This window comes from Palaemon carinicauda, chromosome 10, assembly GCF_036898095.1.
Source record: "Palaemon carinicauda isolate YSFRI2023 chromosome 10, ASM3689809v2, whole genome shotgun sequence".
Taxonomy (NCBI): Eukaryota; Metazoa; Arthropoda; class Malacostraca; order Decapoda; family Palaemonidae; genus Palaemon; species Palaemon carinicauda.
In genome coordinates, this window is record NC_090734.1 from 65,060,263 (window position 1) to 65,080,262 (window position 20,000).

A 20,000-nucleotide genomic window follows, 5' to 3' on the forward strand; every position below is an offset into this window, starting at 1 on the left:
CCTTAGTCATCGAGTTTGTAGATCAGATAAGTTCAAACGTTCCATCCTCTGTCTATATCCAAATTTCCTTAGTGTTGGAACTAGTTTGGTGACCCTAGCTTGTACTGCTTCCAGTCTATCTCTATCCTTCTGAATACTTGGAGCCCAGAATTGGACTCTGTATTCTAGATGGTTTCTTAATAGTGATGTGTACAGCTGTAGTGCAGTGTCTTTGTTTCTGTATTTAAATTGGCTCTTTGTGTAGCCTATTTGTTTCTGTGCTTTATTTTCAGCTTTTATGCTCTGTTTGGTGAACTTCAAATTCTTGTTGATAATTTTACCGAACAAGGAAATAAACTATATTAGCAGTAATGAAAAATTAAAATAAAATACCTTGAAAAACATTAACAACATTAAAACCAATAATTCATATATAACCATAAAAAGACTAATGTCAGCCTGTTCAACTTTAAAAGTTTGATTATTTTCCTTGTTCTCAGTAACGAAATTGGTAGTTATCTTATTTATGACCCACCCTAGACCGTTTCGACTTCCTAAGATAATTCTCTAATTTATATTATCCTTTACTAGCTGGTTTCTTTGTTAGTAAATATGTTGAGTATTATATTTCATTTCACTTCAGTATCATCATATGACTTATCTTTTTAATGATATTCAGTAAAGGAATGTAGCAAATAAGGATTTAGTTCATCTATCCTATTCCTTTCAACTTCTTATATATTAGGCTTCATGTCCAATCGGCTTTCTGACTGTTCAACGTCATGTCTGTTCGGCCTTATGTTTTTCGGCATTACGCATTTGGCATCATATTCTACTACCACTTTTAAACTCGACGACACGTGACTACAATCATTATTATTAAATGAAGGAGATTAACCACCCCAATAAGTTAGGCCAAATAACATTGGGAAGAAAATTATTATTTATATTAATGTTAAATTATTAAAATAATATATATTAAATATAGTGGATATAAGTGCATACTTTGCGGTAAAAAAATCTGTTATCAATAGAAATTCAAATCTTATCTACAAAACCTCCTGTATGTTTCTTAAAAAAGTCAAAATCCTAAAATCTGAGAAATTCTCAGTCAATAAAACTTTTCTCAGCAAAACATAATTTTTTTTTATTTTTTTTATTTTAGTTGCTTATGATATGTTTTATAGTTGAAATACAAAATCAGGATCTTCCACAGGTGAAAAAATTGCAACTTAAAAATAGCATTGAACAGTTTGAAAATCGGAGAGGAAACTGTTTGGCTCATTAAATTATTAAAAAATAATAATCACAGACTAAAAGAGCTTCTCTACTACCGACAAAACAACTAAATTCAGTCAAAACTATTTCACGCTTTCTTTTGCAGTGTCAAGACTCAATTTCTCAAATAAAAACGCTAAATTTGTTAAATTAAAACATTAAATTCGTTAAAGTTCAATCTGGGCTTGTCAATACCCACTACCCGAATGCTTCAGCTCCCTTCCCCCTTCAATGTAATGAGCCACTATCCGATGCTCAGTGTCTAATACAGTTATTCTAAGCTGAAGAGAGAGAGAGAGAGAGAGAGAGAGAGAGAGAGAGAGAGAGAGAGAGAGAGAGAGAGAGAGAGAGAGAGAGTGTGTATTAAAATTACTATGGAAAGAGTTTATCACTAGATAGTTTACATGCGTTAACTATAAAATTTTCATGTCTATTTGTCAGTGAGAGATAGGCTTTTGTGCTGTGCAGAGAAGGAAGGGGGTGGGCAAATACAGCCTGATGCCATGGAGCCGGGTTGGTATAACCCTGGATAGGTACGCTCCTCGGACACCCCTTTAAGGGTATACTCGGACGCGAACGACCCCGACGCCAAAAAAAATTCTTGAAAAATCAGTTTTTGCAGTAACCTCCTTTTTTCTTTTGCCAAAAAAAACTTCAATGAATGCTTAAAACAACTGTAAAGATAAATACTACTCATCTGCAGAAAAACTATTTATTATAAATATTTTAAAAAATTAAGTAGAAAAAAAAAGACCTGACATAAAAATTCATAAAAAAAAAGTTTATACATATATACACAAATCCTTTTAGGAATTGATTCTTGAATGTTTAGGACACATCTTGATGTATTTTGGATGAAGTCAGACCCATGGAGGTGAAGATCTGAAATGAGAAAAAAAGGGGAACTTTTTTTGGCCAAAAAAATTTGTCCAAATTTCATGAATTTTTTTGGGTACCCAAATGAAATAGGAAGTGGCTAATTTTTTTAGGGAATAAACATATGTTATCCTAAAATAGAAATATGTAAAAAAATCTTCATTATTTTGTAAATTACATTTATATCAGGGGCCATATCTAAAGGTAATTTTTTGAGTACTTAGAAATTTCGTAAAAAAATACATATATTTAATATATAATATGATATTTATGCAGATAAAAATATACCAAAATATCACAAATTCTATAGGGAACAAGAATATATATAGATAGGGCAACTTACGCTTCGGATATGTCCACAAAATGGCCGCCAACCACACTGACTCAGACTCCCTAATCTGCCACTTGAAATGTAGGAAGGGTATGTCAATTTCAAGGTGTTATTTACTAATCTAATTATTCTTGGATATGCATAAAAATTGTATGGTGGGTTGCTGGATAATTGTCGATTATTTTAATCACTATAATATTAAAATTCTGACCCAAAAAAATTTTTTTGAAGGGAAATAAAATCGAAAAAAAAAATGTAAAACAATATAATATTTTAGCTAAAAAAATTTGATGATATTCAATCAAAAAAGAAGTAAACAAAATTTTCCGACAAATAAACATCTAGAGGAATCATTACTCTGATAGTTCCCTAGTACGTAGTAATTTTGAAAGAAATGGGAAAAAACGAAAAAGTGGCAATCGCAGGAAAATCGAACACACACCTATATATACGCCATATCTGGCTAAAAATAAAGATAGGCATGGGTAGCCAGATCATCTAGAAACACTTTCCAACACTATAAAAATACAAGTTTTGCGACACTACTTGCCAATTCCTTACGGTAACATGACTAAGCAAAAAAATGCAAAACAAATAAAAAGGGGCACTCGCGGAAAAATGGCCAACATTCTAATATACGGCATTTCAGAAAAAAAAAATTTCAGCCACGTACTAGGCAAACCATCAAGGCACATTTTCCGACAAATAAACATCTAAATGAATCATTACTCTGTGATAGTTCCTTAGTACGTAGTAATTTTGAAAGAAATGGGAAAAAACGAAAAAATGGCAATCACCGGAAAATCGAACACATACCTATATATACGCCATATCTGGCTAAAAAAAAAGATAGGCATGGGTAGCCAGATCATCTAGAAACACTTTCCAACACTATAAAAATATAAGTTTTGCGACACTACTTGCCAATTCCTTACGGAACATGACTAAGCAAAAAAATGCAAAACAAATAAAAAGGGGCACTCGCGGAAAAATGGCTAACATTCTAATATACGGCATTTCAGAAAAAAAAAAACTCAGCCACGTGCTAGGCAAACCATCAAGGCACATTTTCCGACAAATAAACATCTAAATGAATCATTACTCTGTGATAGTTCCTTAGTACGTAGTAATTTTGAAAGAAATGGGAAAAAACGAAAAAATGGCAATTACAGGAAAATCGAACACATACCTATATATACGCCATATCTGGCTAAAAAAAAAAAGATAGGCATGGGTAGCCAGATCATCTAGAAACACTTTCCAACACTATAAAATTATAAGTTTTGCGACACTACTTGCCAATTCCTTACGGTAACATGACTAAGCAAAAAAATGCAAAACAAATAAAAAGGGGCAATCGCGGAAAAATGGCCATACTAATATACGGCATTTCAGAAAAAAAAAATTTCAGCCACGTGCTAGGCAAACCATCAAGGCACATTTTCCGACAAATAAACATATAAATGAATCATTACTCTGTGATAGTTCCTTAGTACGTAGTAATTTTGAAAGAAATGGGAAAAAACGAAAAAATGGCAATCACAGGAAAATCGAACACATACCTATATATACGCCATATCTGGCTAAAAAAAAAGATAGGCATGGGTAGCCAGATCATCTAGAAACACTTTCCAACACTATAAAAATATAAGTTTTGCGACTCTTCTTGCCAATTCCTTACGGTAACATGACTAAGTAAAAAAATGAAAAACAAATAAAAAGGGGCACTCGCGGAAAAATGGCCAACATTTTATTATACGCATTTCAGAAAAAAAAATTTCAGCCACGTGCTAGGCAAACCATCAAGGCACATTTTCCGACAAATAAACATCTAAATGAATCATTACTCTGTGATAGTTCCTTAGTACGTAGTAATTTTGAAAGAAATGGGAAAAAACGAAAAAATGGCAATCACAGGAAAATCGAACACATACCTATATATACGCCATATCTGGCTAAAAAAAAATAGGCATGGGTAGCCAGATCATCTAGAAACACTTTCCAACACTATAAAAATATAAGTTTTGCGACACTACTTGCCAATTCCTTACGGTAACATGACTAAGCAAAAAAATGCAAAACAAATAAAAAGGGGCACTCGCGGAAAAATGCCCAACATTCTGATATACGGCATCTCAGATAAAAAAAAAGACATGCACGTGTTAGCCCAACCATCAAGGCACACTTTCTAACACATAAACATGAAAAAAAATCAATAATATACGGCAATTCCTTACTACGTAGTAAATTTTTACAAATATTGAAAATAAAACAGAAATTGGCAACCGCAGTTAAATACCCAATATACCAATAACTACGTCGTATCTGACAAAAACAAAGTCGCGCATGGGTAGCCAGATCATCTAGACACACTTTCCAACACTAAAAAAGCAAAAGTTTTACGACACTATTTGGCAATATCTTACGGAAAAATGACTTGGCAAAAAAATGAAAAAAAAGGAAAAAGGGGCACTAGCTGTAAAATGGTCCTCGTGGTGATGAACGACATTTTAACTAAAAAAAAAATCATGCACATGGTAGCCAAACAATCCACCAAGACTATCCACAACTGATAACCTATACAAGTTGCACCATTCTACGACAATTTCATAATACGTAATAACTTTGATAATTATGCAAATTACCTTAGAAGGGTAAACTCGGTCGCGCTCGACCCCGACGCATCTCAGAAATCGGGGAAGGAGTACAGCTACAGCAATGCACATCTGGACACTACTAGAGCGTGTAGGCGAGACACCTACTGCAGGTCGATCACCCACAAATTCAGTCACGGGGGTTAGTCACGTGAGAAAAACCTCTTTTTTTTTTTTTTTGACGCTCGGGGTCGCGGACGACCCACCGTACCGTTCCAGGGTTAAAACTATCGGCCCGTGAGAGTACTTATGAAACTGCAAATTGGTGAATTTTTATTTTATTTATGCTGTTCTCTGTATTGCAAATGGCCGAATTCGTGAAGATAGAACCCGTGAATATCAAGGGCTGATGGTATATCGTAAATCTAGTTACAAATATATACAAAGATTTATTGCTCAATTTTCATATAACAACATATGTCACTTTAGTTTTTGGGTTATATAGGAAGTTTATTCAGCTTTCTATTGCTATGAAACACCAACCTCAGTAGGTTGACATGTGATATCATCATACACTATAAAATATTTATCATGTAGTTAATCACAGCTCATTACCAAAATTTTTTATATTAACAGCATGACGGATAAGTCATTTCTACACAATTTTTATCTAAAATAAAGTCCTTCAACTTAAGTCTTATGTTTTTTGCTGGATTTTCATGTTTTCTTCACTTTTAAATCATTCTGCTTATATTATGAAAATTTTCAATCTTTAACATAATGCAACAAATCAGAAGTTCCTATCTGTTACAGTTTGGCTGTGCCAAGGCACAGAAAAAAAATCATATGCAGGAGTGCCACTTTTCCCCCTGTTCAAAAACGATGAACCCGATAGCACTTGTTTTATGGGTGGAATCACCAGAGGGTTAACAGTGATTTGCCTATATCAGCTAGGCTTATAATAATGATGTTAACAGTGAAGTGTATATAGAAGTCAGAATTTATAATGTGTAATGGGATTAATGAGCTAACTCTTTGTTCATGAAAATAAAGTTGGATATTGATTGTAAACAATGAAAAAGGATCAAAGCTGACGAGAGGAGGAGTTTGGCAAAATAGTGGTGTAAGGCATAAGAAGGGTTGAAAGGGTAATGTATGGAAAGATACAGTGATGTGAAAAAAGCAAATTAATGTAGGTGATAAGAATTATCAGTTGGGGAAAGGATGATAGTATGTGATTATAGATTTGTGTAAAAGATGAATTACTATAGAAGTGCCGCAATATTCAAGGAAAATGAGTGTGTACATGAATGAAGCAGCTAGTTTTGTGTATGTGTTGTAAACTAGCGTTTGCTTCATCCACAATTCAGAAATAAGGCTAGTGACTCTATTCCATATCTGTAATCTGTTTCTACGTTGTTAATGTTAAAGATTGTTTTGAAACTTACACTGATATCTATATTTGATTTTTCCATTTTTAAGTGTTTTGTACATAAGATGTAATTTTACCTGTAGTGCTTCAATGTTTTCATTTTTTACAGAGTGATCGTGAAGAGGGTATGAAGGCGTTTGTTCAGAAGAGGAAACCAAATTTTACTGACAGCTAATCTGATTGAATACATACAGTATTAGGATACATATAGGTGGTAAGATTTTATTGTTGATGGTTGGAGATTCTTGCACTAGAAGTGTATATTTTCATGTAGAAAAATAATAAGGATTAGTTGTATGATTATATTGCTTGGATTAATAAATAATTTCTCATGTTAAGTACAAGTATTTTAAATCAGAAGATGCGGTAATTTAAAGGACTTATCAGGAATGAAATTTTTCACAGCGGATTTTCTTGAATCAGAATTAGGTAACAAATAAATGAAGAAAGAGATCATTTATAATATTGCATTGCTCTGCACAGCTGAAATTTGCAAATATTCTTACCACAGACTAATGACATCTCTATTGTTTCTTATGCTGAGTTTATACTGGTGTAGAAAATTTCCATCTGGAAATTGTATTCAAACATCAGTGACTGTAAGGAGGCATGACACCAGATTATGGATTTAAATCAGTTAAACGGATGATTCGAGATAAGCAAATGCTGTATTTTTAGTAGAATAATGAATGTTAAGACAATAAAGAATAGTACACATGCAAACATTGGATATTAAAAGAGAGAACGAAAGAAAATAAGGCTCATAACAGAAATGAATAAGAAAATGGTCTAAAAGAGAAAATGGAAACATTCAGGTACAGAATCTGGATGTAGGAATTATAGGAAATTGAACGAGCTAAGGAGGGAAATAGACCATCTTGCTGAAGACCTCAAAGAAGTAGAAGAACTTGAGAAAATAGGAAGATCAGACCTAATGCATAAAAAAATTTAAGAAATTAACAGAAAGAGAAAGAGGTAGATCGAGAAGCATTGAAGTAGAAGGGAAAAATGGAGTAAAGCTAAAAATCCCAAAGGTGGTTGGAACACATAAACCTATATGATAAAGAGAACAAACCTTCTGATATAGAAGTAGAAGATGAGGAGAAAGTAGACAATGATGACATTGGTCCTGATTTATTAGACATAGAAATCACATCAACAGTAAAGAAACCAAAAAATAGTAAAGCTTCCGGACCAGATGGTATTCCAGCATAGTTCATAAAAAGTCTAGTGGGAGATGCCAAGGACTTGTAAGAATGGATACTGGCCAGAATCTACTAAGGCACTTCCTCCCAATTTTAGGTAGTAAACAACATGAAAATAAAGAAAAAGGGGGACTTTTCTTCTCTTAGCTCCTTCCAGCCTGATGAGGGGCTCAGTCGAGTTTGCTTAGTACTGGTAGGGTGCCACAACCCACCCTCCCCTGTTATCCACCAGAAATTAAGCCAAATCCCCTACTGCTGCTACCTCAGTGGTAAACAAAGCGACCGGAGGAAGCAGCATGGAACTGCTTCACAATTGCTAGCCATTCATTCTGATTTCCTCCTATCAAATAGAGCTTTCTTCACTTCATCCATCCACCTAAACCTTGGCCTTCCTCTTGTACTTTTCCCATCAACTCTGCATTCATTATCATCATCAGCAAATGGCCATTTTCCATTCTCTCCACACAGAGAATGCTTCAGCTCCCTCTAGCTGCTAACTCATTTCTTACACCCATTCACACCCCCACTACTTCATTCCTAACCCTATCTAATCGAGGTACACCAGCCATACTCAGACACTTCATCAGAAACATTCAATTTCTGTCTCTATTATCACTTTTATTCCCCGCAACTCCAATCCATACATCACAATTGGTACAATCACTTTCTCATACAGAACTCTACATTCATTCCTAACTCTCTCTTCTTTACCACTACCTTCACTGCCCATAACACTTTACATCCTTCATTCACTCTCTGACGTACGCCTGCTTCCACTCCACCATTTGCAGCAACAACAGACCCCAAGTACTTAAACTGATCTACTTCCTCAAGTAACTCTCCATTCAACATGACATTCAACCTAGCACCTCGTTCATCTCATAACCTTACTCTTACCCACATTAACTCTCAACTTCATTCTTTCACGCACCCTCCCAAAGTCTGTCGCTAATTGCCGCAGCTTCTCCTCCGAGTCTGCAATCAAAACTGTATTATCCGCAAACAACAACTGATTCACCTCCCCTCATGAACACTTTCATCTATCAGTTTCAATCCCCGACCAAGCACTTGAGCAATCACCTCTCTCACAACTCCATCAACAAACAAACTGAACAACCATGGCAACATCACACATCCCTGTCTCAGTCTCACTCTCCCTGGAAACCAGTCATTTTATGAATAGTACTTACCTGGCAGTTATATATATAGAGCTGCTATCTCTAAATCGGCAGAATTTTTCAAAACGAGGCAACCGCCTTGTGGTGGTTGGGAGGTAGGTGGTTACACCCGTCACAGGGTGGTACAAGGAATCATTCCCGTGTTCAAGACTTCAGTTCATCTCTGCCGGCTGGATCGAAAACATCGTCGGTCCACCATTGAGAGTTTTTCGAATCATTTTCCCTTCTTCGCTTTTTTGGACTTGGTTTGGTGAAGTACACTGATTTAGTGATTTGGCAATCGTGTTTTGTTATTATTGTTGTACTATTTACTTTATCATGAGTGAAAACTTAATTTTCGTGTTTTTGCAGTGTCGGTTGATCCTCACAGTTTGTATGCAGGGGTTTTGTTTGTGCACTATATTTTAGGTGCAAAGTTTTTAATCCTGATGACGGAAATACGTTCCGCCAACTCTATGACGTCACAGTCGTGTGACGTAATCTTCATTGTATGACTTGCAAATTCTCTTTATTTGTTTTTTCATGTAAAGAATGGGAGGAATTCCACTTATATAAGTTTTTTAACTTTTAATGTAAAATTTTAAAGAAATATTTGTCCATTTAGTATTTGTTCTTTAAATCATCGATCTAATTTCATAGATTAAATAGAACTAGCGTATGGTTAATTTATGCTGTTAGTTCTCATTACTATCGATGCAGTCCCAACATGCCTTGGTAGTGTTCTTTTCGATATGGGAATTAAAGTGTTGGCTATAATACTCCAACAACAACGATATGGGAATTCTAGTTTTAGTAGTATTTTCATTTATATGTTCCTATTGTTTACATTTATATATATATAGATACGTTATTGCTATATCTGTTGTTTTTATCATTACAACTCGCTTGTTTTTGAAAACCCTTTGAATTAATTGTGGATTACATTTGTTTTCCCATTTTCTGTTCATTTTAATCTTTAACGTATAACTTTCCCGGCGTTTGTATGTAACTACCGGGTAGGTATTTATGACATTTAAATTTACCGGTGGTTATATGTAACTACCGGGTGAGTGTGTTCAACATTTATTTTTAATCTCAACTCTTGCACGGTGGTTTTTCTTTTTGTGACCTCCGGGTAAGTATGTTTGAAAGTTTCTTTTATTATGGAAATGTCAGTTTAATATTTTATAAAAATATTTTGTTCACAGTTTATATAGCAAGTACTAGAGACGATATTGCTTTCTCATTCAAGCCCGTGGCAGCAGAATAAGTTCTCTCACAACGGGCATGACTAATTATGGTCTTTTGTGTAAGAGTTTAATAGTGCAAGTTTCAGTGCTAAATTAGGCATTGGATTCATTCAGCACAGTGGACGTCGTTTTCCTAGCCTTAGACCTCTTCCAAGCTCCCCGGCCCATGGGAGAAGGAACGTCGATCGGCGAAAGGAAACGAGAGGCGTTAGCTCACGAGTAAACGCCCTCGCGAGCGTTCCTGTTAACGTTCCCAAGAATGCTCGCCCTTGCCATGGGAAAGCAAAGAGCGTTGGACGTTAAGATTCTTACACTGCTTTTAGAGTTTCGCATTGCATCACTTTTGATTTTAATGGCAATACTATAAGTCATAGATATTCGCTGATAATATCAATGCTTACAAACCATCAATGACACGGTTTTTGTCCCAGAGCGCCAGTCGGCCTTATGAACCCTCTGGTCGGAACCGAACGCGACGAGCGGCATAATGAATATCATTTTGCCTTAACGCTCGGCGGTAAGTCTTTCAAGACAGGAGGATCGGCGCCTCGTCTTTCAGGGCGAATGCAGCCTCGTCTTTCTGGGCGAAGGCAGCCTCGTCTTTCAGGGCGAAGGCAGCCTCGTCTTTCAGGGCGAAGGCAGCCTCGTCTTTCAGGGCGAAGGCAGCCTCGTCTTTCAGGGCGAAGGCAGCCTCGTCTTTCAGGGCGAAGGCAGCCTCGTCTTTCAGGGCGAAGGCAGCCTCGTCTTTCAGGGCGAAGGCAGCCTCGTCTTTCAGGGCGAAGGCAGCCTCGACTTTCAGGGCGAAGGCAGCCTCGACTTTCAGGGCGAAGGCAGCCTCGTCTTTCAGGGCGAAGGCAGCCTCGTCTTTCAGGGCGAAGGCAGCCTCGTCTTTCAGGGCGAAGGCTGCCTCGTCTTTCAGGGCGAAGGCAGCCTCGTCTTTCAGGGCGAAGGCAGCCTCGTCTTTCAGGTCGAGTGCAGCCTCGTCTTTCAGGTCGAGTGCAGCCTCGTCTTTCAGGTCGAGTGCAGCCTTGTCTTTCAGGACGAGTGCAGCCTCGTCTTTCAGGGCGAGTGCAGCCTCGTCTTTCAGGGCGAGTGCAGCCGAGTGCAGCCTCGTCTTTCGGGACGAGGGCAGCCTCGTCTTTCGGGACGAGGGCATCCTCTGTTTTATTCTAAACACTTTACCATACATTTTTCCAACCACACTCAACAAACTAATACCCGTGGAATTACAGCACGCATGCACATCTCCCATACCTTTATGTAGCGGAACAATATACGCACACACCCAGTCAACTGGTACCATTGACAACATAAAACAGATATTAAACAATCTTACCAACCATTTAAGTACACTCACACCCCCTTCCTATAACATCTCAACCCTCACACTATCCATACCAGGTGCTTTTCCTGCTCTCGTTTCATCTAGTGATCTCTTCACTTTCTATCTTGTAATCTTTCTCTCATTCTCATCTCCGATCACTGGCACCTCAAACACCTACCTGCAACAGTAATAAATCTGCTTCCCTATTATCCTCAACATCAGCATCCTTTCAAAGTATTCAGCCCACCTTTTCCTTGACTCCTCTCCTTTCAAAAGCATTCCATTTTCATCTTTCACTGCCTTCACTTCTCAATTCTTTCCTACCCCTCCTTATTCTCTTCACTTCTTTCCAAAACTACTACTAATTCTTTTCATACAAATGACCCAATTCTTGGCCCCACCTCCAGTCAGCTGCCTCCTTTACCTCAGTTACTTTACGTTTTACTTCCTTATTTTTCTCTCTGTACCTTTTATATTTCTCTACACTATTACTATGCAGCCATTCTTCGAATGCCCTCTTTATCTCTTCCACTTTCATCTTCACTCCTTCATGCCACCATTCACTATCCTTCCTCATGCTGCCTCCAACAACCCTCTTGCCACACACATTACTTCCAATCCCAACAAAATTTTCTTTTACTAACTTCCACTCCTCTAGATCACCCGTTTCTCTTCCTTTCGCCATGTCATGTGCCACTTCCAACCTTTCTTTATATTTACTTTTTACCTCTGTTTTTTTTAGTTCTTCAACCTTCACTGCCTCCCTTTTACATCCCCCACTCTTTTGCTACAACTAATTTTCCTTCAACCAAACAGTGATCCGACATACCAAGTCCACATCTTTCAATCTCCCAAACATACTTATCATCAACACATAATCCTTAAATGTACTTCCTACCACTTCCATTTTCCACTTTTACCCATGTATACTTGCTATTATCTCTCCTTGAAAAAACAACTACTTATTACCAGCTCTTGTTCAACACGCACATCTACCAGTAGCAGTCTCTCACCACTCTGGCCAGAATATCACACAAAATAACCATGATTGCCTTCCGTAAGAAACCAAAAACAAAGTGGTCATTGTATGAGAAAATAATGCTTAGAATATTAGTAGAAAGGTTAAAAGCAAAAGCTGAAGAGCACAGTATATTGGAAAGGACCAATTTGAATTTAGATCAGGATGTTGAATATGAGAGGCAATTGGCTGTATGAGGATGATGCAAGAACAAGTTCTAGGTTAATAAGGAAATGTTTCTTTGTTTCATTGACTTTGAGAAAACATTTGATAGGTATCAGTTGACATTGCTACTGGAAATTCTAATAAACCTATCAGTTGACTGGAGAGATATAAGAATAATAAAAAAAATATATCTAAAATGATGCAGAACCTGGAACCATTGGAAGAGGAGTCAGACAGGGATATCTATACAAAAGCAATTATGAAAGTCATGGGAAGATTTGAAAGATGACATTGAGGTGGGAGGAGAAATAGTGAAAACTATAAAGACTGCTGATGACAAGGCCTTTTTTTTTGTAGCACAAAAGAAAGTTTACAGAGGAGGATAAGTAAAATAAACAGGGCAGCAGAGAAGTATGGAATGAAAGTAAATACATCTATGACCAAGGTAATGCGAATTGCAAGAAGACAAGGACCTGCAATAAATAGACAAATTGGAGATGGAGCTGTGGAGGAAGTCAGTCATTTTAAGTACTTGGGAAATAATATAACACAAGAAGGATATGGCAGGAAAGAGATTTAAGAGCAGAATAGCCCAAGGTAAGGTATATATCCTTAAAACATCTCTGAAGCAGTCTAATACAAAATCTGAACATAACAGGAAAACTGAAAATGGAACTAAAGACAAGATTTGTAAGAAGTCTCATAGGGAGTGCAGCATTATTTCTGAAACATGGACTACAAAAGCAACAGACAAGAAACATCTGGAAGCATTTGAAATGTGGATGTTATTATTATATTACAGGCAAACCTATAACCCTAGCTAGAAAAGCAAGATGCTATAAGCCCAAGGGCTTCTACAGGGAAAAATATCCCAGTGAGAAAATGAATATAATACAAGATAAGTAATAAACAATCAAAATAAGATATTTTAAGAACAGTAACAACATTAAATTAGATTTTCATATAAAAACTATAGAAATTTCCAAAAAACAAAAGGAAGAGAAATAAGATAGAACAGCATGCCCGAGCATACCATCAAGCAATGGAACTCTAATCCAAGACAGTGGAAGGCCATGGTACAGAGGTTATGGCACTACTTAAGATTAGAGAACAATGGTTTGAGTTTGGAGTGTCCTCCTCCTAGAAGAGCTAGTTATTATTGCTAAAGTCTCTTCTAACCTTACCAAGAGGAAAGTAATCACTGAACAATTACAGTGCAATAGTTAACCCCTTGAGTGAAGAAGAATGTTTTAGTAATGTAAATGTTGTCAGTTGTACAAGGACAGAGGAGTCCCTGTATGTGGAAAAAATAGGCCAGACTATTCGGTGCATGTGTATGCAAAGAAAAGGAGCTGTACCCACAGAGGGGGATCCAATGTAGTACTGTGTTGCCAGTCAAAGGACCCAATAACTTTAGCAGTAGTATCTCAATGGGTGGTTGGTATCGGCGCCAACCTACTACCTCGAGGGAGGAGGATGCTGAAAATATGTTGGAGAGACCACAAAACAAATGGAGAAGTATTAAGAATAGTTGGAGAAAAGGAAACCTGAATTACAATATGGTAATGGAAGGCAAAAAAACTGGATAGGACACACTTTAAGAAGAGATGGGTTACTAAAGGACATTGTAAAAGGTAAATATGAAGGATGAAGACCCAGAGGAAGGAAAAAAAATCAATGCTAGATGACCCGAAGGGAGAGAGAAGGTACCAAGAGCTATGCATAAAGAATTATGGAAGGTGACTAATCCATGAAAGGACTTGCCTTTGGGCAAATCACTATAGTAGTAAGGAAAATTACTATCATCTGAAATTCTGAAAGTTGTGTTTTCCCTGAAGGTGACCAAACTACATTATGTAAATGTCTGCCCATGCAGAATTTCCCCATGAATTACTATCTAACCAAAATACAATGCAGCATAATGCTATTTGTTCCAGCACCAAGTACAAACCTTTCAACTCTTTACTATGGGGATACATTTCGGCGACAGCTGAAACTAGCCATAAAAGTTTTAGCGAGGTGTTACTCCCCTCTGCTGGTTAGCGGGGATAGCAGTAGGTACACCCACCCCCTCGCTTTCACACGCAGTAGTCAATACAAGCCACTTTTGCACTTCGGCTTGAAAAAGAGCCGATGTTTTCAGTTTCCTCTGCTTTATTTGGTTTAACAACCATAATAAAGAACCAGATGGCCTAAAATTTTAGATATTCCTTTTAATTCACACAGAATGGTTTTCCGTTATTGTTACAGTTTACCGTAACATTCTTTACTTCTCACCTTCATGAATGAATGAATGATTTAAAGTTTTCAGGCATCCTGATATCTCTCACCTTCATTCCTATAGCTTTGGTGTACAAATAAAAGCAGAGACAGAGTGAGTCCCTTCGGGGTTTCCAGTCGGGGAACTTCCCCTTCCTAGGCAGAGTAACCCTACTCCAGCCACTGTCCAGCAATCTTCCCTCTTGTTGGGAGAATTACTGCAGATGGTGATGCCTGCCGACACCTTGCAGCCACCGCCTCCCCCATCAACGAGTCTTGTAATCTTTAGCTCTTCGGGGTCTTTGCTGACATTGTGCCTTAGGGCGCAACAAAGCTCTTTGGAGCATTGTGAGGTCAAGGCTCTCATGGGTTCAACCTCTTATGAGGGAAAAACAGCACAGCGTTTTTCGTTTTTTTCTGAGGGGACGACACAAGGCTACTCATCAACCCCCTGTGGGAGGTAGGATGAGCATGAGTACTTTGCAGAGAAGTCATGCACAGTGTTGCGCACAACGAGGTGGGAGGGCCAGCTCTTTTGTCTAATGTAGGTCGGCGAGCAGCTCATGTTGCTTGCCTAAGTACCCATGGCGAGTTTACGAGACCCTTCTTGCCAGCACGCAAGTGTGCGCTACTTTGTTATGTTCACTTACTGTTGAGTCAAGTCGGTAACGCGCACTTACTCACATTACCTGTTTCCATCGCTACAGGTAAGAGTCAATTTATGTTAAAGGAGAAACCTGATTTGCTGTCTGTGCATAAGTGCGCAGCAACCCCCTGATCTCCCTCTCAATTACAGGAAAGGAAAACTACGCACTTTTCTCCCACCATAGATAGGCTAAGCGAGTAAAAGTTTCTATCTTTGACGCGTTAGCAACCGCTCTGTTGGGAGAAGGCGAACGCACTGTTACTACGCACATTGCTTCCAGCAGGTTCCTTCATCCTGATGCACTTGCTTGCTAGCGCTATGCGCCTCACAGAGAATCTCTTTATCTACATGCGTGCTAACGTTACGTTCATTGCTCCTTCTAGCGAGTCTGTTCATATACTGTAGACGTGCATGCTCTAGAGACTTGGTCTAGAGGAAAGGTGAGCGCTACCTCTTCAACACACGCTACTTTATTAATGCGTACTGTGCGCAGGTAGACCAGTGCGCACTGCACGCAGGTAGACCAGTGCGCACTGCACGCAGGTACACCAACACGCACAGGTAGACTGACTTATCTGTCAAAACTGACGACGAGTTTAAGCTATCAGTGCTCGCCTTGCCAACGCTCTCCATGTATGAGATCTATTTTGCAAGAGGAACAGCGTGTTCCTTCACAAAAATGAGTAGGTTTTCCCTCTCATTTTAATTTATTATATAAAAAACGCTTGCCAGAGTTTGCTAGCGCCCGGTAGTGTTTACTAGCGCTTGCCAGCGAAACCTGGACAAACCTACCTAGTGTTTGTGGTCTTTACAGCCTGGGCCAACAAAACCCTTACATGCGAGATTACACTTCATGGGAAACTTCTTCCCTGGGGAGGTTTACACAACTATTGTACATGTATTTGCTATCTTTCCATAAAGGCTGAAACAAACTCTTCCGGTTGCACATGCGTGCTCGCCAAGGCAAAACCTCAGGGTTATTGACTCAAATACAATTTACTGCCAATCGCTTACAGCCGCCTCATGCCATCATTGTGCCATCAGGGCACAACAAGTCTCGTTAGATGCCGTGTTTAGTGAAACTTAATCCTTCGGGGATACAGTCTCGGGCTTGTTTTCCCTACAGAAGGGAAAGCTCTTCAGATCACTCACAAAACGGGCTAGTGAGACATACCCTTGTAAGGTTAAGTTTTGCAAGCCTCTAATCCTAAAGTAATAGTGTCAGCATCTGCTTACATTTACGAACGATAGCAAACAAGTGTTCACTTAAATGGACGCTGACCCCGCCCGCAAGGCGGGCAGTCATATGTTTAATACTGAAGTAAGTTAATTGCTGCACTAGCTGCATGTACATTTCGTGGATGCACACACGCTCACAAACTTGTTAACAAGACTACAGCTATTATTATTGTTATTATTATTACCAGCTAAGCTACAACCCTAGTTAGAAAAGCTGGATGCTATAAGGCCAGGGGCTCCAAGAGGGAAAATAGCCGAGTGAGGAAAGGAAACAAGAAAAAAATATATTTTAAGAACAGTAACAACTTTAAAATAAATATTTCCTATGCTGTAATGCCTCACAACACAAAATTAATTCGTTCTGGAGTGGCTTTCGTATAGCGATTTTTTCGTGTTGAGTCACATTTCACAAATTGCCTAATTCGTTCCAAACCTTACAAAACACCACATTAAATCTTATAATAAAGCTACAGTATAACCACAATGAAATACTGTACAGCTAAATACATTTGAACCATTCAATATACCTAAACTAACTGTTAATACCTTTAAATTAAGTAGTTATTTCAACATAATGTAATAATAAATGGAAAATAATACAAAAATGTACATATACAAAATCTACAGTACCATATGTATTGTACTATTTTAGTTACCCCTATTATAGACTACAGCTACATTTTCTATTGTCTAAACCCATTTTATTATCGGCCTTGCTGGCAAATCTCTCTCCTTAAAATGAAAACTTTTTTCCAAGTGAATGATAAAAATATTCCCATCTCGTTTCGCAGCTTGAAAGTTTTGTAAGCAGATTCTAAAGTGAAGAGAGGTACGACTGTATAAACTATAAAAACTAAAGAAACAAGAGGAAGAGAAATAAGATAGAATAGCGTGCCTTCAATCAAAAGAACTCTAGCCCAAGACAATGGAAGACCACAGAGGTTATGGCACTACCTAAGACTAGAGAACAGTGGTTTGATTTTGGAGTGTCCTCCTAGAAGAGCTGCTTACCATAGCTAAAGAGCCTCTTCTATCCTTACCAATAGGAAAGTAGTAGTAGTTAACCCCTTCAGAGAAGAAGAATTGTTTAGGAATCTGTGTTGTCAGGTGTATGAGGACAGAGGAGAATACTGTATGTAAAGAATAGGCCAGACTATTCGGTGTATGTGTAGGCAAAGGGAAAATGAGTTGTAACCAGAGAGAGATGTATGTGTATACAGTAGTACGTACTGTACTCGTGAACATTGTTTATATTTACAAGGTAATATACGGTAGATATGTGATTTCCTACACATATCCTTACTGCGTCGTCTGCATGACTGAATTTGACAGAATCGTCTTTGTGTGTGTATTTTTGCATGTATATAGCGATTTTTTTCACTTATATTTTGGTCATACGAAGTAGATCTCAATAGCAAACGTTGATCAATGTTCTTCAATCATTTGTGGATGCAACAAATCATTTGGGCTGTGGCCGTATGTTTGTCCTGCCTCGGCAGTTTGTGTTACTGGTTTGTAGATAGACTTATGCATACATTACCTGTCCAGCAATGAATGGAACATGTGTCTCAATATGCTTTTTAGAAGTAGTTGCATGCGATCAGTCGTTAGCGACCTGTCTCTTGTTCAAGAGCAATCACTAAGGAGATAAGCTGTAATATCATCTTCCTTTAGGGAGTACTGACTACTTGGGTAGGGTATTACCAATCTGTAAGCATACATACACAGCCAACTCCCATTGGATTGAAAGAAGTTGGAGGACAAGATTTCTCATTCCCCTGCAGAACAGTTTCTTGCAACTGGTTGCATATCTCAACATCAATTAACGAGAGATGTTAACTTGCAAAGCTACAACCCTACAGTAGTTGGAAAAGCAGGATGCTATAAGCCTAAGGGCTCCAACAGGAAAATAGCTAAGTAAGGTCAGGCAGGCCTTCAGACCAAAAGACTTCGTGCTAACACAGAATCTCAAATACACGTACTTCCAGATCATCTTTCATCCATCCTCAAGGAAGTACCTAAGGTTCTCACCCAACAAAAATATACCAGTTCAAGAGGCTGAGCTTTGGCCTGTCCACAGAACCGCAGATTCTCTCCCAAGGATATTCCCTAGTGTCGTCTTTTGCGCACAAGAACAGAACCACCTGCTTTGTCGCTTTGATGACTGGCTGATGCTAGCAGAATCGAGGGAAGCTCTTCCCTCTCATCAAAACAGACTCCTTGATTGTTGCCAAGATTGGGGGTTCATGATATTCTTGAGAAGTCCTCTTTTCAACCATTGCAAATCTGGTATACTCAAGGATAAACATACGCTATCTAGGCAAAGTCTTCCCGTCCTGACCACGATTGCAGTGAATGAAACAAATAGCAGAACCATTTCTAATACAAGACAAATTGCCAACAATTTTTGGCAGAAGCTGCTAGGACACCACACCTCTTTGGAGGCCCTGGTTCCCAACGGTCGTCTCCGCACTCGAACTCCCTGGGGCCATCTGTCTGTAGGGATAATGAGATGAATGGAAGACAACTTAGTAGTCCTCTCAGCTCCCTGTATTCCGTCCAAGAGAACTTCTTGCCGGGCTAACTGAGCATGAGCAGCAAGACTTGGACAGTTAGCCCTGAGTGGTCTTAAAATCAACAGACCTTTTCGCGACATCTCTAGGCCTGAGCATAATGGGGTACTGCTTCCCAGTACCAGATCCCCAGGTGTTCTGACAAGACACCTTTCAACTAACAAGGATCAATCTACACATCAATATGTCCTTTACCCCTGCTGCCTAGTAAGGAGGTGCTGAACAATGTACAGGCGTAGCAAGACCTTTCGATGACTCTATAGCTCTGATGAGGCAACATGCAGAATGATTCTAGGACCTTCTACATCTGCTCACAGACACAAGGAGAAAGCTCCCTCCATTCTCTGATCTTTTTAAACAACCATACATGTGGATATCCCACAGAACAGCACCTTTGCCACATCTTCATGCTTTGAAGTTTTGCAACAACTTTGCATGGCATGTTGATTTTCACAACCAGCTGCAAAAAAAGATGGTTAGATATCCCGAGAGTCATCTACCGCCGTCTACCAAGTGAAATAGGTCATTTTTTGTGGTTGGTGTCATGAAGGGGTATTCTGCCTCTTAGTACCACTACTGTATTCCAATAATAGCGGAGTCTTGTTATATCACGGGGAGGACAAACTGTTCAGTTTCGGCGGTGAAAAGCTATCGCTCACCCTGAAGCGTCACCT

The 20,000-nt window shown here is 38.5% G+C and overlaps 1 protein-coding gene across 1 annotated transcript in view; it reads left to right on the forward strand.

The window, feature by feature from the left end:
- The window catches only part of LOC137648621 (enoyl-CoA hydratase, mitochondrial-like), a 237,554-nt gene that overhangs the window by 212,834 nt on the left and 4,720 nt on the right, over positions 1–20,000 (forward strand). Inside the window, exon 7 of the mRNA XM_068381560.1 lies at positions 6,600–6,704. Within this exon, the coding sequence (XP_068237661.1) occupies positions 6,600–6,665 (66 nt within the window). The 3' untranslated portion in view covers positions 6,666–6,704. The remainder of the gene's footprint in view (positions 1–6,599; positions 6,705–20,000) is intronic.